This window comes from Galeopterus variegatus, unplaced genomic scaffold (assembly GCF_000696425.1).
Source record: "Galeopterus variegatus unplaced genomic scaffold, G_variegatus-3.0.2 Scaffold5382, whole genome shotgun sequence".
In the NCBI taxonomy this organism is placed as follows: domain Eukaryota; kingdom Metazoa; phylum Chordata; class Mammalia; order Dermoptera; family Cynocephalidae; genus Galeopterus; species Galeopterus variegatus.
In genome coordinates this window covers 91275-114833 of record NW_007731493.1, presented here as the reverse complement: position 1 = coordinate 114833, position 23559 = coordinate 91275, and the positions used below count along the sequence as shown (strand labels likewise).

The window sequence follows — 23559 nt, the reverse complement described above, 5'->3', positions numbered from 1 at the left end:
ATTGATGACACATTCCTCCACAGAGAATTTGCATTTGCTTCTGCCAATTACCTGGAGCCATTACCCAGCCAGAACCACTCTATATTAAAAACTCTGCTTGGCATTTCTCAAACCACACTGATAGTGTGAATGTGGACCAAAACCAGTGTGAGAGCCCATTCATGTTTAAAAATAATGAAAGGAAATTTTGGTCCCCTCCACTCAGGGTCAAGGTTGAGGTAGGCAAGTTTCCTTCTTTACTCTCTCCTTCTGCATATTGAACTTATTATTCATCCTTACACTTGAGGGCAGAACACTTTGAAGTATCCCAGCTTTATGTGGGGTCCCCTATTAAATTCCCTCATACTGCATAAAGCCTTTAAATCAGATGCTCAGTATCATCCAGGGTTTAGGAGAGACCCTCAGTGCTGATGCTTGTTTTGGTGCCCCCTAACCTCCTGTGATTCCAAGCTTCTGCTTTGCTTAGGAGTCTGAATATCCCCTTTTCATGCTAGCTCAGCAATGTATTTCAAAAGGCTTTCTCTGTTTGCCCAGTATTTCTGTTGTTTCCAGCTAGAAATTGAAGTCTTTATGTAATTAACAATTGAGTCAAAAGTGAGTATCCATGTGTATGTAGTTATATAGATGTTTATTATTGCATATAATTACAGCATTTCATTTGTATATGTATATCGTAACTTTATTTCCTGTTGCACCTGGTAAAGACTTGATATTTGCTATACACTTTAATTTCTCAGCTACTCTTCAAGAATAATTGGCATGCCTTTGTCATTTGTGTTCTTTAAAAGATAAAGAAAGCATTTGGCATGTAGTTAGTACAGATTTAAAATAAATATAATCCACTGTTACCTTATTTTAAAGTCCTTATTCCGTTATGTAGAATTGTTGAATCTTTCAAGCCCTCTCAAAGTGATTGGATCACAGAAACAGTTTTATCTGCATCCAGTTGATATAAAGCGATACTGAAAGTGTTAGAAGTATTTGAACTGCACAAGTGTAAAGGGTGGTAAAATACAAACATGATTTCTTTTGAGCAAAGAACTCATTCCAGAAAAAGGTGGGCTTGTGCTGCATTTTAGAAAATTAAGTAACTTTAAAGTGAATTATCACAATTTCAAGAAAATCTTTAAAAATGGTGATCTCTTTGTTTAATGGAGGCTCTTTTGGTAAAGCAAATGATTGTCCCTTGTAAAAGATCAGATTTCATATGGGACGTTTTCATCATTTAACTGCACATATAATTGCAATCAATAATAACAACCAGCATCAGCCAGCCCTGCCCCTTCTCCCTAATTGATGGCCTTTCTTCTTCTAGTACGTTCGAGTATCTTTTGATACAAAACCTGATCTCCTCCTACACCTGATGACCAAGGAATGGCAGTTGGAGCTTCCCAAGCTTCTCATCTCTGTGCATGGGGGCCTGCAGAACTTTGAACTCCAGCCAAAACTCAAGCAAGTCTTTGGGAAAGGGCTCATCAAAGCGGCAATGACGACCGGAGCGTGGATATTCACTGGAGGGGTCAACACAGGTAATTGGAAATGGGACACAGGAAGGTCACATAGGCCATCAGAATGCTGTGCCTGAGAAAATTTTCTCCTAAGGTTTAATATATGTATATATTCATCATCTCCTACCTGTGCATGTCCGCACTCCCTGGTTATCTCTCCTCTCACTGATTCTCTCTCCCTCCTTTACCTAAATGATAACTGAACAGTTATTTGTGAACCAAGAAATACTTACACATAAGAAATGAGTTGGAATATTTAATAGTTGACTATACAGAGTTTGTAAACACAACTAACAGAATTTCACAAGATACTTTCATTAGCTCAAGTTGCCATATAGATATATTTTTTATATAATATTTTTTAATTAATAAAAGACCTTTGTTTTAAATGGGAAGCCCTGTCTCTGTTATAGAAGGGATTTCAAATTTGGTGCCTAATAGCTTTAATTTTTGTAAAATGTTGTTTCTATCTGGGACGTACATTGTAATGGCAAAGTCTAGGGCATTATGTGTTTATTATTTAATATATTTCATTAAATCATCTCTGCATCAATAGAAGACACACGTCACTCTAAGTTTCTAAGAATTTTTCCTACCTGCCAAATGAGCTTCTATATTGTGAATTCAACTCTTACAAACCCACTTACAGCAAAATGCTTGTCTGCAGAACATTATTAATGTACAACAGATAATGGAATGGATGCTTGGAAAGTTGTTCTGCCATATTTCCCCAGCCTGAGTCAGAAGTGTCAATTGGAAGTGCACAAGCAATGTCACAGTCAGTTAATGCAAACTCATTACAGGGCTCTGAGTCTGTACATATGGAGTTAGTGGGACGTTCTGAACTTAACTCTGGCCACCTGGTTTTAAATAACATGTTATCTCAGTGTTTTGTTGTTGTTGTTTGCAATTTCGATGATGTCTGAGTGAGACCTGCACTGAGAATTCTCCTAAATACCTAGAATTTGTGAGCATTCAGCACACAACTGCATAGGCACATTTCAGCAGTGAAGTCTGCAGACTGCCCGTGCTCACCGTTGTTACGTGAAATCCTGACTCAGTCTGTAAACTGACCTGATCTCAGAATGACCTGCTCGGTCAGCTCTTTACTGTTTATCCTGTAGTAACCAAATAACTACACAGCAATTTTCTTTCAATGATTGTTCAGGTTTTGGGCTCCTAGTTTTACTTTGTGCTGCATAGTCATCACTTGCCTGTGACTATTGTCTTTTGCTTCCCTGTCACATAGATAACAACTCAAAGGGTTCTACAAGTTCTCACCAATCTTCCATTTCTAGGAACTTGGGACATCATTTTCCTTCTCTTACGAGATGCATTCAGTATCTTCATACAACCTAAATACCATAAGCCAGAGAGTTCCTTTTTGCCTCACTCTAGGCTCAGTGTTCAATCCAGTACCCAAAGTGAGGTTCGAATGATATGGTGCTGAAGTTAAGTAAAAGGTCATGATAGAATTGTGGCAGACAGGGAGGCAGGCCATGAAGTTCAACTTCTTGTCCAGGGCTGACCCTGAGAGGAGTTTTGCATTATCACCAGGAAATGATTTAACATCAATATTTACAACTTTACTCTCAGGTTTCTTTTGCTTTGTTTTGTTGCATTCTGTTTTGTTTTTACAGTACTCTCACTTAGAAGACCCATAAGTAAGCTAATAAGTGAAAATAATACTCTTCCCAACACTCCCAGCGTAGATCTTCATGGATTGCTGGCCATTTATGCTATTTTGTTAAGATTTTTAAAAGAAGGCTGTTTCTGTTTGATCGGATGAATATTTCAGAATTGAGTTATTTAAACCTGAGGTCCTTTCCCATGGCTAAATTGCCTGGTGTGTTTTGTGTCTGTGAGTTCAGTGCACAGTTTCTGAGCCCATACTCTGGGCCAGCCCCTGAGACACCCACCCCCCAACCTTCCCCCTGAGGAGTTTCACTATTAGAGGAGACATCCTCGTACGGGATTATGATTTACTGCAGAATATGGCAGGTGACATACTGAGCTATCCAAGATGTGTGAACAGTAATATCTTTCAGTGGAGCAGAAATCAAATCCAACCAGTATTAACACAGGAGGTGGCATTAGGTATGAATTTTTCCTTGAGAAATGGGTGGAATTTTGATAAGTGGAAACATCTTTTCTTAGAAACTATATCTTATACGTCTTCTGTAAGAATGATCATTTGATAGGAAGTTAAAAGGTTAGAAATTGTGTCTTCTTTAAATGATTTTTGAGCAGGTAAGAGGTTCTCAACCATCTGGTTAACTGAATTTTCTCACTTTTAACTATGATGGGCAGGCCATTATAACAGAAGAAGAAAACAATTAAAATGATGATGATTAAAAGGTATAACTATATATTTTTAACATAAATTTTCCACAGGGTAAGCCAATATTTTCTTCACAAGTAGACTGTCTACAGTATGTGTCCATAAATAGAAGATAAAATTAAGGTTAATAAAATCTGAGCTAAGTAATTGCTGTATTTGAATGACTCTAACTCATATATAAAGTGGTGTAGATTTCATGTAATATTATATGTAGTGATTTTTACAGAATACAGTCAAGGTGTTGGTTCTTAGTTATACTAACAAATCATTATGCTTATAAGAAAAATATTCTGTAAATTTAAGGAATTATATTTATTCTTTTTATAGACGTTGGATGCTTTTTATTTTTTTCATGTAAATTATAATAAGAAATGCGTTGCTAGAGTCTATATACAAGTCTGGCAAATGTACCTGGCATTACAGCCACAAATTTATGTTCCCTCCTAAATACATGTAGTTTATATAGAATTGTGTCAAAATTTTATTCAATGCATTGAACCTTGGGAGAAACAGTTATCACAATTTCCTTTAGAATGATGGAAAGGTAATTGCTTTAAAAGACAAGAGTGAAACTTTCCTCTTCCTCTTAGGTGTTATTCGTCATGTTGGAGACGCCTTGAAAGACCACGCATCCAAGTCTCGAGGGAAGATATGTACCATAGGCATCGCCCCCTGGGGAATTGTGGAAAACCAGGAGGACCTGATTGGAAGAGATGTAAGTCCTGGGGACTGTCCTTTTACATGACGTCTTTTAGAGGGGACATCAGAAGAGTAAAATAAAATTAGTATTCAAAAGGTGCATATTATAGTGCTCATTTAGTCCCCATCTCCCAAAATGAAACTTTTGTTAGGAATGGCTTATTGGGTGATTACCTATTTTCCCTTTCTATCCAAACTCCGTGTCAATTCTTACAATCAAGAAAGGTCCAAAGTAAAACATCAACTACTCCCTCTCTGCTTGATTCAAGCAGTGGTCTTTTCTTCCCATCAAATCCTGCAAGTGCTCTTGTTAAGGTTGTACTATGATTAATTAATGCCATATTACATATGGCAACATGAACTCATCGATGGATGCATTAAACACAGACTCTCCTCACCAGGGCTCTAGATTCTTTATAATTTCAGTGCCTTTTACCTAGCTCTGGAGAGCTGCAGAGAGAGATTCTTTCCGTTCAAGCTGTGGCTTCCCTGTTCGGCCTTCTTTTTTTCTTTTCTTCTCTAATTGCTTGAATGAGAAGTAGGCATAGCTGAGTTCTTTGTTTCCCACTCTGAAGCTATTCTAAAGCCTTTGGCCGGACTCAGCCAAGCACCTGCCTCTACTTCCTATTCTGATGTCCAGGGACACACACTGACCAATCAATCAACAATTTTGCCAGAAACTGAGAAAACTTGGTCTGTTTTTTTCTGTCACTATCTTATTTCTGTTTCTTCCAGGAGTCTCTTTAAGCCAAAAACAGGTCTTCTACTTACCACCTGACTGTTTCCCCTATATAACACTTTACAAAATTCTATTGATAAAGATTATAGTTTTATTATGTAAACAAATTGCCATACTTTGTTTCTTTTTTCCCCAATAATTTTAGTAATTAGTTATTTATCATTGTTCTCTACATCAGATCAATATGGTCTTTCCTTTCCAATCAAGGCCTGCCATAGAGTATAATAAATGTGATAAGTAGTTTTTCTGAAGTACCATGAGGTCTATCTGGGCTGAAAAAAACCAAAAAAGAAAAAAATTAGAGAGGCTGAGAATTAACTGGTCTTAAACTTCTTCTATCATAATGCAATATAATGCAACTACTTCATTTCAGTCCAACACAATACATGCAATATTTAGAAAGGCAATGCAAAATACTTTGAACTAAAAAAAAAAAAAATCAAATGTTATGAAACATCAGTAGTAAACAAACCCTTTAAATCCTTCAGAACCTTTATTTTAAGTGACACAAGTATCTACATCAACACTACCAAATTATAGGTAGAAATGCACATTTGTTCAGAATACATAGGAAAAGGAATGAGATACCCACTTTATCAATGTAGTATTCTCTTAACTAATATTTACAGCCTGTTTCATATTACACACAACTCGAATGTCTCCAACAGTAATTCCCAACGTGTTATGTAGGCAGAACTGACTGGAAAAGTAAGTGTTACTAGTTTTTTCCAAGTATCTCAAACTAGTCTTTCGGAATATACTTGGGGTAATGCTTGCCTTAGATTCCAAGTTGGCTTTTAAGTATATGTTGATTTTGAACTAGAACAAATATATTTCTAAAAAATAAGAATATGCTAAAATGCCCTCAACATTGAAAGTCTTCTATAGTGCATTTTATTAACACACTGTTTTTCAAGTTATAAATTATTTGGAGTGAAATTGCTGTTTTTGGTGTACAGAATTTATGACATAGTTTGAGGTAAATTTTTATATGTACTCACTGTTCTGACGTGATAGTTAAAAAGTGATATGATATTAGGTTGCCATAAAAAGAGGTGTTCAAATAAAATGTTGTTGGTCACTGGTGAAAATCCCCATGAAAATCGTCAAATTGGAAGTGTTGTCTGGTAATCTTCTTACATAGTTATAACAATTTTCATAGCTAGCTTAATGTAGTGCCTTCTACCCTTTTTCTTCCATTTTATATAATCAAACTCACATGTAATAAACATCAAAAAATAAATAAATAAACCTTTTAGCATCAGACATGAGGTAGCAGGAAAAAAAAATGAATGTATTGTTAAAAATCTTTACCACTTCAGAATTCTATCAAAACATAGTCCTTTGAAAAAATAGAATAGTTGAATTCTTGGTCAAGTGTATGTCTATATTACAGAATAATGTTGAAGAGGCACAAGATAAATGTCAAGGGAAATCTAGGAAACTTATTTGAAATAAATATAAATATGAGGATAAAAGAAAGTTTCCATTTCTTATGCCTGATATTTTATTACAGTGGATTTATTTCCAAGCTGATAGAAAATACACATTATTTTATTCCTGAGGGGCTGGTTCACAGGTGAGCACTTTCAGAAGCTGAATATTCAAGTACTACTGGAATTATTTTATTTATTGATGGAAGTAGTAGATGCAGCAACTGCTATTCATCTTAATCCCTTTAAGAGTATAATACTATAGAGATGAACACTAGTTCTAAACATAAAGAAGAAAATTTGCTTGCCGTTGGGTCTGTTTCTAGATATTCTGAAGCATTAGCCTCCCCTCAAATCTATGCAGTCAAGTGAAGCTACGCACTCTAACTTGAACTATAACTACTTGAGGGCAGGGCATGCATCTTTGGGTTCTCAGAACCTAACTTAGAGCCTCACATTTAGTAGTTGCTCAATTAATATTGATTAGAATGGTTAGGCATGCTGAAATTCATGCTTTAGGGAAAGTAAACACTATGGAAAAGATATAATGATAAATCTTACCTAGTTCACAACTTTATCACAACTTCTTCTTTAATCACATTCCCAAGCTACATTGTACTATAGTGACTATAGTGGGAGCATTTTTTTTTTTAACCAAATATCTGAATATAAAACTGTTTTCTTGTGTAGCAGCTCAAGGCGGGAGGTAGCTGGTGAGGTTCGGCCTGTTGGGCATGGAGGCAAAGCTGTGTGGAATGGGAACAGGCCTCTCTCTAAAGCCTTTAAAAGATTCATGATCTACCCAGCTAAGTGATAGAACTAGGCTTGATGCTTTACATTTAGATACTTTCCTCTCTGTTTAATCAAACCCTTCTTTTCTCAATTAGTAGATCAAAACAACAGACTTTGGTGAGAAATAACACTGTAAATACTGAGATGGTAACATTTTTTGTCCTTCCACTTAGACCCAAAAACATGGACTGTTTCAGTTACTGAGGTTAACTCCACCTCTGTGATTTCGCCATCTTATTACTACTGTCCCTTTCCTCTATAGCCTGTAATCCTACCCTTCCACCAAATTGAGCTCAAAGCTCACTTCCACCAAGACATCCTCCCTGACTAACTTTACCCATAATGTCATATTCCTGATGGTAGTTCTCCCACAACTCTCTTCTTCCCCAGCTGTCTTAGCCTGTTCAGGCTGCTATAACAAAATGCCACAGATTAGGTGGCCTATAAACAATAGAAATTTATCTAACAGTTCTGAAGGCTGGACAACACCCTCTTGATGTGTCATCACATGGTGAAAAGGGCAAGGGATCTCTCTGGGGTCCCTTTTGGAAGGGCACTAATACCATTCATGAGGGCTCCACCTTCATTACCTAATCACCCCCCAAGGCCCCCACCTCCTAACATCATTATGAATTTGCAAGGACATAAACATTCAGTTCATTACACCAACTTAATTAAAAACTCCCCCCAAACAGGGAATTTGTTTTCTTTGTTTTTTGTTAACCCTTAATGTAATACTTTGCATGAATATAACACATGAACATGTCACTTAAAGTCTGTAATATTTGTTTTCTCCATCTCTAAGTAGGCTATAAAAATACTCTATCTTCATGCAAGCTCTGTGAGCATAATCATAATAATAGCAATTATAATTTACTGAGCTCTTATTTGAGTATGCTCTGTGATTGCATATATTAGCCTTATGTAAACTAAACAAGAATTAAAACCAAGCTCCAATTATCTCCAAAGTGCATTCTCTTAACTATTAGTATGTCAAGTAAGATATAAGAAAATATTCAGTGATATTGCATTGTTATTGCTAGTTGAGATATTGGCAGATATCTTCTGCCTGTAAATTGAACTAAAAAATAGACTCAATAAATAGCCACAGCTCTTTTCTTTGTCCCTAGAGAATCTTGAACTAGATAGATGATTACAAAAGTATCACCAGTGTAAAGTCAAGAAAGAATTTCCAATGAATTATAATTTTCATATGACACGTTTTAAATTTGGATTCCTTCCTTTAGAAAACAATCTTACCAGAATTGTGTTAGTAATGGAACAGTTTCTGAAGCCTTTATTATTTGTCTTTTCTCAAATCTAAATTAATAAGACACATGCCAAATTAAAAATCCAGTCATAATCACAAGAAAAAGCACTTTTCATTTTAACTTGAGGATGGAAATTGTGTTTGAGTAGACTTCCAACACATCATCTTATGTGGTTATTAAATTATCTTCACATTCAATGATTTTTCTACTTTCCCTAAACTATAGATTTATTTCTCAGAGTTTTATGACCTTGAAGAGTTCTCATGTTAAATTGCAAAGTGCTCTTTTGGTGCCATCTTTGTTTCAAGCCAAGAAACATTAACTTTAATAACACAATTGCTAATTCATATGTAGTTATCAAGTCAGTGCATTTGTCACATATTTTTGAGGCAAGCCAAATATGATTTCATAGGGTAAGCTCAGAAGACTTGCCAATCGTATCCTTAGCATGGGGTTTATTGGATTTTTATTACTAGAGTTGATAAGACGGATCCAAGGGATGTAAGAGGAGAAGGTCAAAGTCAAGGAGACCCGCCCAAGTCTCTCACAGTTGTGTAGGACAGGGCCAATGCTTGCTGTGCCTGGACCGCACTCAGGTTCTCGGCTAGCTGCCGAGAAGCACTTACATTCACTTACATGGGAAACAGAGTTTTGGTGAAGACAATATATTGAATTTGGATTTGGGCATGTTGATTTTGGAGCTCCTTTGAGATATCTACACGAAAATGTCTGGCAAGTCAGTGATTATGGAGGCAGAAACTTAGGATCAAAATCTTGCTACACACTTAGATTTGGAAGATGTCTCATATAGATGGCAATTAAAGCCATCGTGGTGGATGGATTCACCATGGGACAGTGTGTAGAGGAAAAGGAGGGCCCATATCTGGGTCCTAATGATCTCCAACATTTAATGGCTGAGCAGATGAAAAGCAACTTACAAAAAGGACCAAAGAAAGTCTGAGAGGTAGGAGCAAACCAGAGAGTGATAAAGGCCGAGGGAAGAGTGTGCTTCAGCAGGATGGAGTGAAGGCCGATGCTAAGTGCTACCGAGAGGCTAAGGAAGGTCAGGACTTGCAAGTGTCCATCCGCTTGTCAAGGTGGACATCACTGCCAGTATTGGTCCAAGCCGTTCCAGAAGAATGACATAGGAGCAAAGACGTTTCAGTGGGGCTGAGAATGAGGAAGAAGTAATGAAGCAGAGACAGCAGAGACCTTCTAGAGGTTTGGCTGTGATGGAGAGAAGAAATACAGATAACCAGAGAGCCATGATTTGAGGGATTTCTTTTTCCAAGATAGGAAAGATTTGAGTCTGTTCACATTTCAATGGTAGAAAGGGACATAAGAATAGAAAGGAGACCACTGATGAAGTAAGTCCTGGAGGGGCTGTGAAGTGATGGGGTCCAGAGCTAATAAAGAGATATCAGCCACTTGTACACCAAAGAAGAGAAAAGAATGCATGAGCAGGGGGTTGGCCAGGGTCAGGATGCTGGAGATTTAGTCTGAAGGTTTATGATTTAGCACTGAAATAACAATAACAACTACAACAACAACAATATTATGAACACTTTTGAAGAGCTTACTAAGTATAAGTGCCCTTCTAAGCACGTTTACATAGATAAAGGCATTTAATTCTCACAACAGCACTCAGAAATTATTTTTAGTATCACTATCATCCTTCCTATTTTACTGATGGTAAAACTAAATACTAAGAGATTAAGCAAATTGCCCAGTATTTCATGACTAGTAAAGAATGTAGCTGGGATTTAAAGCTAGGCCACCTACTTGTCAAGACCATGCCCTTACCTATGACACAATACTGCTTCTCTATAATAATAACAGCTGTCATTTATTTGAGTGTATATGTGCATTGCTTTTTGAGCTTTATAACTCAGTTAATCCTAACAATGCTTCAATGAGGTGGTTACAGCATGTCAGCTGGGGCTGCATCATCTGAAGGACTGAAAGGGGCTACTATGTCCTCCTTCCAGAGTGACTCACTCTCACGCACAGATTGTTGGTAGGAGTCCCTCGCCATGTGGACTACTTCATAGGACTGCTTTACTCACTCTGAGAGAGCACTAAGAGGAAGCCTTTTGTGACCAAGTTTTGGAAGTTAGACGCTATGTCTTCTGTTTTAGTCGATGCCTTAGAAGTGAGTCACTGAATCCAACCAAGACCAAGGAAAGAGTTTCAAAGTATTTCTGAACATATTTTAAAATCACTCCATCGATACATGGTGATTTCTAAAGAAAGTAACACCTTTCAGAACTCACGAGCCTTTCCCTACTGCTGCAGGCCCTGTAGCTCAAGATGGGGCAAAAGGAGGTGAGTCTAATCAAGTGGAAAGCATGAAATGAGGACCGTGCAAGGCTCCACAGTGCACAGGCTGGGGACACGTGTTCAAAGTGCTGCAGAAGGATGTAGTGGTTCCTCCCATGGATTTTAGTGGGAGGCACACAGCTCAAATATCTGGGCACTCTTTGGAAATGGATCCCTGGGTTTGCTGGTTTCTTGTTTGGATTGCTGAGCTGAGAGGCAGCATCTGGGTCTGAATAGGATCCTGCTTCATATCTAGACTTACAGCTGAGGTGCCTGAATGACAATGAATGGTGTCCCCGCTGGATCAGGCCTCCCTATGATTATGAGGACTTGCAGAGCCTTTCTTCTTTGCATTTCATTCTCTCAGTCCCTGTGTTCCTTTTTCTCAGACACAGAGGCTGCTTCCCACTTCTCAGCAGTGTCCCCTCTTCCCTCTCAGAAAAGGGTGGCTGATCCTAAGAGAACCTTGCCACTCCTTTTGTTTCTCTCCCTCCAAAGCATGGCCCCGTTTTGCTGCCTGCTGGTGCCTTTCCTGACCTCTGTATACGTACAGTTCTAGATGCCTCATCTGGAAGTAATCTGATTAGCTCTCAGAAGGATTTTAATGACCAGCTGAGCCACTGGCAAAAACATCCAGCAGCAAAACCGACCATAATATCTTCTATAAACTTAAAATCAGGTAGAGTCCTCTGTCTTCCCTCTAAATGTCCCCCAGCCTGTGAAGGAATTTAAGATCTGTATGTGGTTTAGAGAATGAGTGTGGTTACTGGGGCAAGTGTGGCCAAAACACTTCACTTCTCTGAACCCCTATAATTACACCTATAAAATAAGCATGAAATGGATTAGTCCACGGGAAATTGTCTATCACAGCGTCTGGCATGCAATAAGTGGTCAATGTATTCTTATTTTCTTCCAGCCTAAATTAAAATTATGGTGCTATTTGGAGGGAAAAGATGACTCTTTAAGACACATCCCCTACCCTGCTACTTGCCTGGAACATGTTGACACACAACTCACTAGGTAATGAGGTATGGAATTGCAGAAGGCCCGTGAATGATGGCACAAAAACCTGATTTAGACCAATTCAACTCTTTTCAGAACAGGAGTCCCAGGTGACCAAACTGCCCTTGCATTACAGAAAGCACACCATAAAATGGGAGAGACCCAGGACATGAGCGAACTACCTTTTTTTGTAGCCAACTACATGAAAGGTCATTGTTCTGTGCTAACTTGAAAAGAACAAGTGCATTTTTTAACATGGGCTGTCCAAACTCAATTTTAGAGGTAGGAAGTCTTCAAAAACTATAGTCAAGTCCTCTACTTTACAGATGAGAAAACTGTTGTCCAAAAAGTTTCTTTCGGTAAATATATTTTGAACATTTATTGTGAGATATTACTTAGATATGTGACTATGTATCTCCTCAAACCAACACAATACTTAACACATATTATATATTTCCTTAAGAAATTTCTTAATGAGTGAGTTAACGAATGAATGAATGAATTCAGAGACTTACCCAAGGTCCCAAATTGGAAACTAGAGGAAGTAGAACTAGGGCCCTCATTTCCTGACTTCCTGCTAAATACTTCTGCATGAGACCAGACATGCATGAAAATAGCTAGAAAAACTCAGGCAGGTGTTTTAGATCAGCCTTCAGATGACTGATTTAAGCCCATCCGGGGAACATAAATGTGGCACTCTGGCACCTTATGAAGATGTTCAGTTTTTCCAGTGTCTCTCAATCAATCCCTTCCTAGCAATGACGTTGACCCTACTAATGCCTTATATAAAAGGGCCTTTACCTCCATTAACCCCTTAGAGAGTTCCCACTTCACAGGGCGTCTTCGTTTTGGAGTCAAGGTATAAAGAATCCTTGGAACCAGGATTTTATCAATCAGCCAGTACTAAGTGTTGTACGGTGGATTAGTGCGTGAAGAATTCTCTCATTTACTCTTGAAGGACAAGAAAGAGAGGCAGAATGTCATTATTTAGAGATATTCTGGCCTGCCCCATGATGCCCAGAGAGCACTAAGTGTCTAAAATCCATTTCTAAGCAAATTTCCCTTCTAGGTATAGATACCCTGTTATTTGCCAATCATGACTATGAAGGCTTTTCAGACACTATTCAGCCTTTCTCAACCCAGGTTTTTTATCTCAACTATGAAACACAGAAAATTATTTGGGGCAACTGTCTTCTCAGTTCTCCCAAAGATGGAACACAACCTGGACCATCCTATATTTTTAGGAGAGAAAGCGATCCATGCAAGGATGCTATAGGGCATTACAACTTAATCTTCTCAGGAAACCCTGGCTGAGAAACATGCTAGAGTAATCCAGTATCCCTACAAGTTATGAACATGTCACAATTGTTCTTACTACACACACACACACATTTCCAAATAAGTTGTCCTCTTTTTATGAGCTCTTAACAATGAAAGGGGCTGCATTGCCACCAAAATTTTGTCAGAGGAAAAGATTCATTTGTATTCATGTTATAAAAAGACTTTTTTTTTATTTGGAAAACATAACAGGAAGATCAGCAAATCTTTTGTAGATATGCAAATTGTAACTCCAACAAAAATAGACTGCTGGTATGTTTGTTACAAAGAATATTAAACGGATTTTGTAGGCAAGTTAGACCAAAATGCATTCCTCTAAAGTATTTGGGAAGTTATTTCCAACTTTGTAGTTAATCAACAAATAGTTTCAGATCCTCATTCTCTTAGATGCTTGGGAGAAAGCAAAGACACTTCACATATTTTACCAACAGATTGCTGATTTTTTTTTCTTTCTCTTTCCTTGCATTGATTTAAATCTCCTGTGTAAAACAAAAGTCAATGATCTATCTCATATCATTTCATTTTGATCATTAGTTTACAGTTGGAAAATTACCTTACAGAATGCCTGCTATGAACCAGGCATGATGCTAGGTACTTTGCACATATAATCTCAACTAATCCCCATGAAGTCAATGGTTTTATCATATGAGATTTAGAAAGTGAGACAGATTCACACAGCCATTGGCAGAACTGGGATTTAAACAGATTTCTATGATTCGTGTGTTCAGAATTATTCCAGGGGCCGGCCCGGTGGCACACTCGGTAGAGTGCGGTGCTTGGGAGCGCGGTGGTGCTCCCGCTGAGGGTTCGGATCCCATATAGAGACCGGTCCGCTTACTGGTTGAGCGCGGTGCGGGCGCGACACCGAGGGTTGCGATCCTGTTACCGGTCACGAAAAAAGACAAAAAGGAAAAAAAAAAAAAAGAATTATTCCAGGATTCAGCACATCTTCCTCCAACGATGACTGAAAAATATGTCAGGACATTTTACTTATTATTTGGCAGACAAACTCTCTGCCAAAATATGACCGCCTTTTAATTTGCCTTTACATAAGATCAAAAGAAAGGGGGATCAGGAAGGTGAAGAAATGAAAATTCGTGAGTGATACTGCAAATGTGACCCTTTTGCCATGACTGGTTCAGATGTACAGTATCTCAAAATGCTGTTGATCTATGTTTCACAAGGAAAGAAGGTCAAAGTGAGAAGACTGGAGCATCACTGTTCTTAGAATACAATAATGGAAGAAACAGAATACAGAATAGAGAATATGTCATATAGAACATAGTCAAATGACTTAACTGGCATCTTTTATTCTCAGGTTGTGGTGAACACATCAGCTTGGCCCAGAATCCTTTTCATTCCTTTATTCATTTGAAAATTTCACTTTCATCAATAGTCTTTAAGTAGGCTCCTAGGAATTAAAAAATGTAGACTTGTGTCTCAGCCAGCATAAATATCTGGGGTTTGCTATCACACATAATATGATAGTTTAACCTCTAGAAAAATTCACTGTCCCCCATCTCTATGGAACTGCTTTGTGTCTTTCCCCTCCTTCGCATGGAGTCTTGCAGGAGCTGCTGTCAGAGAGGAGAGAAGAGTAGCAAAAGCATTTTCTTCTGTCCAAAAGCACAATGCAGAGGCACTTTACGAACAGGAAGAAGTCTTTCTGCTAAGCCAATTTCAACACAGCATTAATATTAATTAATTTGCACTCTGCTATAGAATAAATGTTTTATGATCAAAAATGAATAGCAACAAAGTGGGAATTTCAACCACAAGCAACCTACTCTCTCAGTGATGAAGATCTCAGGATGAGGTTATCAAACCACTGTCCACATCTGTGGGGGGACTCTCATTCACTCATCTACACAAAGGAATAATTGATTACTGTTCCGTGTGATTACTAGAGGCACTAATCAAAAAGTTATGGGATTCCTTTATCAATAAGAGCCAACAAAAATGTAGCTATGAATTAATGTTTTATTAATGCTCCATTAACTAATGGGGCATAAATTAATGGAGCTTAAGGCTGTTTCAAAAGCTCAAAATTATATACACGTTTTAAATTTAAATTAGATCAATTCCCAAACAATTCAGAAAAGAGAGAATTTTTGAACAAAATTATTCCTGTTTCAAGTTTGCCTGTTCATTCATTCACTGTTTATTGAGTACATTTTATTTGCCTGGCACATAGAAATGTGGGGTTTTGAATCAACAATCAAGGTCTAAAAAATGGCTTACGTGAGATCTTCACTATTGAAGACTGCCCTTATTAAATCACTTTGTAATTCCTTTAACAGACAGCTCAGTCTTACTACAGCTTTTCATGATGAGTTATTACATACTGAAAAAAACAAGAGCATCTCAACTCTATAATTAATGTACACACTGCACAAAGGCACAGAACTAAAAACCCAGTAGCATTTACTTTTGTCTTGTCAGTTTCGATGATTCAGTACAGTGTACTGAGCTGTACTGAGACCATATAACAATGAGCCTGCCGAATGTTCCCTTTTCACAGTTTTGAGTGGAGTTCCCACCTAAATATTTTAGGAGATTTCCAACACAACATCTGTGTTTCCGTTAGGCCTAAGCAGTGTGGGGAAAAGGAACAAGCATAGATTTTGGAATCAGTCAGACCTAGATATGAGTCCTGGTTGTGTGTGTAGTAAACTCTTGGAAAATTTACTTTACCTCTTCATTTCTCAGTTTCTTCATCTGCAAAATGAACATAACAGCATCTATCTTGCAGGATTGCTGCCAGGAATATAGGCAATGTATATAAGGCAATGAGTTCACAATACGGATTGATTTTCTTTTTGTATCAAAAATCCGAAAGACCCCATTGCTCTATTGTAGGTAAAGTAATTTGTTAAAATAACAACAACAAAAAAGGTAGAATAAGACAGAAGTGCACATTTTGGGCCTGATTCATATTTATCTCATGAGACAGTTATTTCACATTCAAGATCTCCACTCGAATAGGGTGTCTAATAAAAACAGAGTTGATTTTAAATAGCAGATCTTCGAATTACTAAATGGGATTGACAAAAAAAATCACATTGCTCCCTTCCCCACCCCCACCGTTCTCCAGAATCATGATTGTTCTGCTGTGCCTATTAAAGTATGGGCATGATCGAGAAGGAAAAGAAACAAAATAACTAAACTTAAAAATTATTTTTGGTTGATTAGCAAATAAAAGATCAACTTCAAAATAAAACAATTGTTGGCATGCCAGTGTTTTAGTGCAATGAAAGCACAAAGTCTAGTTTTTGTATAAATTCAAAAAATAATTAATACTCCTTTAAGTATAGTCTTGCTTTGAATGGAATGTTTATCATAAATCATGCTTCTTGCCAACACAATACTAGAAAAATGATATAGACTGTACTTCCACTGCACTGAGGAGCTGATTTTCTTTCTTTCCTTCTTTCACCTCTATATTCCCTTTCTATCTTGTTTTCTTTTCTCTGATTTGTGCCCCTTCCTTTTGATACCCTGCAGGTTGTCCGGCCATACCAGACCATGTCCAACCCCATGAGCAAGCTCACTGTTCTCAACAGCATGCACTCCCATTTCATTCTGGCCGACAATGGGACCACGGGCAAATATGGAGCAGAGGTGAAACTTCGGAGACAGCTGGAAAAGCACATTTCACTCCAGAAGATAAACACAAGTAAGTAATGCATCGTTCCCATGGTCATGCCTCACAGGAAGTACATAGAAAATCAATAAACTTAAGTACACCATGCAGCAATACTATAAAACATTGAGCAAGTTTCAAATACAGACCATTATTTCTACTGGGCCTGTGGTTAGAATGAGAGGAAGTCTTGCAGAGGAGGATGATTGGAGGTGGAAGAACTGATTACACAATTAGTGGACACAAGCTCATTAATCACATGTGAAAAATTCAACCCTGTCTGGGATTTGTGAATGCAAATAAGCTTTCTTCTCCAAACTTTTTTTTTTTTTTACATCCTTTACACAATAAACTAAGGAGTACACAGCACCCTAGAGAAATTATATGTATTTATTCAGCTTTTTTGGTGGCTAAAAAAAGAAAAACAGGTTTTGATCTTAGCACAGATCTGGCTGTGGGAAGGCATTTCAAGGGAACTAAACATTCTCCCAGATAAAGCATTACATGAAACCATCTTGAAATTTTAACTGTCTCTTAATTTTATGTGTGTATTTCATTGCTGTAGATGTATGTGTATACTTACGTGCACTACATAACCGTATTCGATAGTTACATTAACGTTATCTTTTAAGTACTTATGTGCTCTATGCTGTATTTATTGTGTAAACATTTGTTTTAACTATAAAAATTTAGCATTGTAAAAACAGCAAGGCTCTCCAGATCACTAAATGGCTTGCATTTAAATATGATTGAGGTAGGAAAACAGTCTACTGTCTCTCCTTACAAAATAAAATCCAATTTGTTTTCACAAAGTAACAGGTGAGGTTTCCTGACAGGCTCAAACTTTGGGGTAATTGTGTGCCCCATCAGGGAAACTTTGATCTAATTGATCAAAATTCCAAAGCCTCCAATTCCAAATAACAAAAGCTTCTCTTTGGTTAGATTAGTTTTCAAAAGTTCAGTGTAATGTGATTCAACTTGTCCAAATCCCTTCTCTCTTCTCTGATCTTTTCTCTATGTCTGTCCTAAATGGGGCTTCGTTGCCATAACCACCTTAACCATGTTGGACCTAGCAGACCACAACCTCTTCCTATACTCTCTTGTCTGGTTCTTTTAGCCACTTAAACTACTGTTTAAGCGGCCAAATTTCATACTTTCATCTTTTTCACAGTGAAATCTGAAATAAAAACTTCAGCTTATATTTGAAGTAAAAATTGTATTAGGAAATTCCTTTCCCCAACTGTCTTTGGAAAGAAGAAACACAGTATTATCCCAAGGTGAACATCTGCTAGAAAAAAAATAGTAGAAAAGACGAGAAAACTGATCCAGAGACCAGAAGAGATCAAATGTAACAAAGCACTTATCAACAAATGGTAGGTTTTGCTGTAGATACTAAAGCTGAATTTCATCCAGATATTTGATAGAACAGGCAAATGTTATGTAATTAGTGTTAGCTATTTAGGTTTTTGTAGGCTATTGCATTACATTTGTTATGCCATCAGGTTAAGAATGAGAGCTTAAATAGGAGGATGCTGGAAGCTGAAGGAGATGGAAGCAGGGAGATGAGGAATAAATTCAGGGTCAAGTTCAATATTCAGTAATGAGACAAAATCTGTCCAGACAGGCAAAGCTTGTCCTCGTGCCAGGCCCTGGTGGCAGCTGGGCCCGTTAGTCAGTGGTGTGGAGAGCAGAGCTGGGTGTGTCATGTGTTAAGTTACACACCCAGCAGAGGGGATGCGAGCAGGACTTAAAGGCAGCCAGGGCTCGGTTATCAAGCCTTGTGCCTCACAGGCTGCCCAAAGGAAAGGGCGCCTTTTCTAGTTGGCCATGCCAGAGGGGTCCCCTTTTATAATTTATGTGCCTGGAGGGGTGGCTCTTTTGGGAGCTCACAGAGGTCCTGTATGTGTGGGTGGCCCTACAGGGGAGGCCCAGGGAGGCTCAGTGAGGAGCAGATCCCAGCGGCATGGAGCTGAAGAGATTTCCACAACAAAGGGTGGGAGGGCAGAGGTGCTGGAGGAGCCAGACGCTAGTCGTTGGGGATATCATCAAGGACACGTCACACCCCATTCGTGGAGACATGGGGCCCTTGCTAGATTATCAAGGCAGGCAGCAGCACATGGGCACATTAACAAGTAGAAACCCAATAGGGGTCTAGGGTACAAAGTAGGGGAGAGAAGCCAAGTACCAGGGGACTTGGGGGACTGTATTTGAGGCTTCATGGAAACCCACAAGATCCTATTCAGTGAATATAATTAAATGGGAAGAGGAGGGTTACAGAAGTCCAGCAGAGACCCCTGAGGTTGCAGAATGTAAAATGTCTCAGTGTTGGGAATTTGCCCTTGAGCTGAAGTGAATGATATCAGGATTTAGCTCCTACACCAGTTCTATCCCTGAACTTAATAAAGGAATGATCACCAACTCATTCTGGTTTGCCCGGGACTTTCTCAGGTTTAGCACTGAAAGTCCCATATCCCTGAGTCCCCTTGGTCCCTGGCAAACCGAGATGAATGGTCACCCTACAGTGAGTGACTCTTAAGCCATTAGGTCTACTTCCCTTTATCTGTTCTCAGCCCTGAAAGCAGGGACGGAGGACCAAGCTCCTTGGAGTGTAAGGAATGACCCAGGCTTATTGCATAGAGCAGGACCCTGAGGTCTCCATTCAGTTAGCTGCAAAGAAAAGTGAGAACACAGAAGCTTCCAGAGTAGAACTGAGAAAGACAGGCAAAAAGTTGATCTGCTCATAACATGAAACAACAAAAGTAAGAATATAGATCTTTAATGCAATCCCCAGTCAATATTTTAGAACAGCGATGTTACTTTCTAATCTGGACACTATTTTATTCTTTGTATCACAATTAGCAGCAATGTGGTTCTTCCTTTTAGAAATAAAATTATATTCTATATGTTTATCCTAGAAGTTCCATTTACTTTTTCATTTCCTGCTTCAAAAGTTTAGGGAATCTAAAATACAATTGTGGAATCAACTTCCTGAAAATTAAACAGTCTGCCACATTAACACTGTCTACCACCTGTTACATCTAGGATGGCTCAGGGATGTCTGAAAGCACTCAGTGTTTTCCTCATTAAAGTGCCATATGTCTTCATCCTTTAGAGGTCATCTGCATACCGTAGCAACCTATCAGCAAGCCTATTTTCCTATAAAAATGACATAATTTATTCTGAAGAATATTTCCCTTAAATATTAAGCAAATCCTGCTCAGGGAAGCCCATAAACCCTTCCTCATCAACATTGCCAATTATTAATAATAACATATCACAAGCACCACGTGTTTTACCTTTTTCTCAGCACCCTGGCACCAGTTTCATTGTCTCTCCCTTCTGTGAATTCCTCCTTTCAACAGTCAGTAGGAAAGCACTGTCATCAGTTACTGATGCACTTTGGTTACGAAAGAGAAGCCTTTCAGACATGAGCAGTTGCCTGCTTTAGAATGTTCTTCCATCTGCAGTTCTTTAAACTTCAAATTTAATATGCAAGGAAAAATTTCAATGATTCCTTTAATAAGTAAATAATTATTGAACTCTAATTATGTACAGTCATGGTTAAAGTCAAGAATACAATTCATGGAGCTTAAGTCAAGAAAGGCAAAGAGTAATAAGTGAAAAAGTAAACAAGTAAATATATAATGCCCGGTAGTAAAAAGTGCTATTAAGAAAAATAAAGCAGGGTAGGGTATATGTCTGTGTACATGTGTGCATGCACACGTGTGTCTTGGGAGGATAGTCTAGATAAGATGATTAGGAATGGCCTCTAGGAGGAGATGACATTTAAGCAGAGACTTGAATGAAGTGGGGTGGACTGGCTATGGAAAGGGCATTCGAGGGAGAGCAAAAGCCCAGGGTGTTGGAAGCAGAGGAAGGAAAGCTAGCGAAGAGTTGGGTTTTATTCTCGCAGACTTTGGATCCAGCAAAATACAGGCTGTCCTTAAAACTTCACTCTGCTGTTGGGTGTAGAGATTGAGGCAAGGGGCAAGACTAAAAGCCAGAAAATACTTTTAGGAGACCATTGCAATGATGCAGGTGAGAGACAACAGTGGTTTGAATTAGGATGACAGAAGTAGTAGTAAAAAGTGGTTGGATTATAAGTATGTATTATATATAATATATTTTTCATATGTTATATATTATACATATTACTGGAAGGAGGGAGAGAGAGGAAAGAGATTGAATGATCTTTTCTTTAATTGTCTAAAATATACATAACGTGAAATTTACCATTTTAACCATTTTTAAGCTTACAATACAACCACTATTCTACTTCATGTCATTATAAGTTTGCTCATTCTAGGTCTCTCATATAAGTGGAATCGTACAACACTTGTTCTAAGATATATTTTGAAGGTAGAGGTCAAGAGGTCTTGCTAATGAACGGGCGACCAGAGCAAAGAATAAACACATCAAAGCTGCTGTTCAGTCATCCTTCAAGACACCAATGTATTTTTCAAACAGTGGGACTAGATGAGAGCCCCTGAGGAGTAAGTGTTTATAGAAAAGAAAGTGAGTAGAGGACAAGTCTCTAGGGAATTTGAACAAAGTCTTTGAAAAGGTGGAAGGGAATAAGATTTGGTGCACAGATGCAGACCAGGAGGGAAGGCAGAGTATATGGGCATAGACATGGGTAGGATGGAACATTTCCCGTGGGAAGATAGGTGATTCTCTATAGATAGCTTCTATATCTAAATAAAATAATACAGGAGGCCATCGGCTGAAAGTGTAGATGGGGAGAATGTGCTGGAGATTAGAGAGAGAAAAGAACTATAGTTTAGAGTCTGGGAGAGTGAACAGACAAGGAAAATGTAGGATTACCATGCATCCCACTTGCCATTTGTGGTCTCACATTTAAATAGTGTAAATCATCAGGGTTGCATGGGTTTTTTCCAGCCATGTTCAGCTGCAGTTGTAGAATAGGCATAAAGTTGGGATTTTGCCTGCTAAGTAGAAAAGAGGAAGAGAGAGTCCAGGCAGTGAGGCTCATATGTTCTCTATACACCCATATCCAAGACTATCCTCAGTGTCTATGGATAAAAGAAATTGCTGTGACTGACATTTAAAAGAACATAAATCATTAATCTAAAAGATCAGACTAAGGTGCAGAGAGGTGGTTAAGTGAATTATCAAAAGTGACCCACATCTTTTGAAGTGTTTAAGTAAACAAATATACATAATAAATAATTCTTAATATTTATTTTATTGCTGTCCATATATTCACATAAATTGGATCAACTCAGCATATTGCTAGAAACATAGTAGCTGCTCAATAAACATGTGTTGGCTGAAAGAATAAGTTCCAAGAGACTATTCCAGAAAGTAGCAACTATGTATCCTAATGGGGATTTAAAATCCCAAGTATACATTTTGTAAATATTTTCATTATCAAAAAATGCCAAACAAATGCAAAAATTAGAGGTGTTATTGTAATACCCCCGTATACTATCACCCAGCCTCTACGTTTTTCTGCCCATGCCAATCTTGTATACTCTATGCATACACCCACCTATTTCCCCCTCTGGATAATTTTGAAGGACATCCAGATAGCATATCATTTCATCCATAAATATTTCAGTACTGAAGCATTTTTTTAAACTTGTGATGGCCACACATAGGCTACATTTTTAAAGTATTTTTTTAACTCAGTTAGCAACATAATGGCAAATATGGATCCCAGAATTCTTTAACAATTATTTCAAAAAATAAAATTAGGAACTACATTATTGCATGCTAAAATTCATCTAAGAAATTGACAATCATCTTTTCTAGTCCCAATTTCTACTCTCAGCTGACCAAAAACCATTCAAAACAAATATCAACATCGCAATTCTTTAAAACGAAGGTTAGAAAAATGCCCAGCACTTTTGACTTTCTTTCAAGGGTTTGAAGAGAAGAGCATAACTTTTGGGAGAAGAGCAAGTCTTTGTCTGTTGCCAGTGATATACCTGACAGTGGCAGGTAGAACCAGCAGTTCAGGTAATCGTGGCTCTGTGACCTTAGGCAAGTTATTGTGTTTCTTGTATTCAAGTTATTGTATTTCTTTGTTTCTGCATCTGTGAACCAGGGGTAATAAGTCCTCCCAGTGCTGTGATCAAATGAGTCAACACATGAAAGGATTCTGGCATGTGGCAATTCAGAAACACTGATTCCCTTCCTGACTTCTCAGTGTGCAGTGGTCCCCCAGTGGAAAACCACGTACCATGTCTCTGTAGCCTCACTGCCATAGCTTCCAACCTGAGACCCAGACCCTCTCACTCAAAGCCTGTCAAGAGTCCAGGGTGCTTGGGCCGGCCCGGTGGCGCACTGGATAGTGCGCCGCTTGAGAAGCACGGCGGCGCTCCCGCCCGAGGGTTCGGATCCCACATATGGACCGGTTCCCGCTCACTGTTTGAGCGAGGCGCGGGAGCAACACCGAGGGTTGCTATCCCGTTGCCGGTCCCTGGTCCGGTATGGGGGCAACACTGAGGG

General features: G+C 38.4%; 1 protein-coding gene across 3 annotated transcripts in view; it reads left to right on the top strand.

Annotated features, from left to right (window-relative positions):
* Nucleotides 1–23559, top strand: part of LOC103604768 (transient receptor potential cation channel subfamily M member 3-like) — a 95850-nt gene that overhangs the window by 19833 nt on the left and 52458 nt on the right. For all 3 annotated transcript variants that reach the window (XM_008589338.1, XM_008589339.1, XM_008589337.1), the window contains exons 4-6: nucleotides 1316–1529; nucleotides 4440–4564; nucleotides 16947–17118. In XM_008589338.1, coding sequence (XP_008587560.1) covers nucleotides 1316–1529; nucleotides 4440–4564; nucleotides 16947–17118 — 511 coding nt within the window. The remainder of the gene's footprint in view (nucleotides 1–1315; nucleotides 1530–4439; nucleotides 4565–16946; nucleotides 17119–23559) is intronic.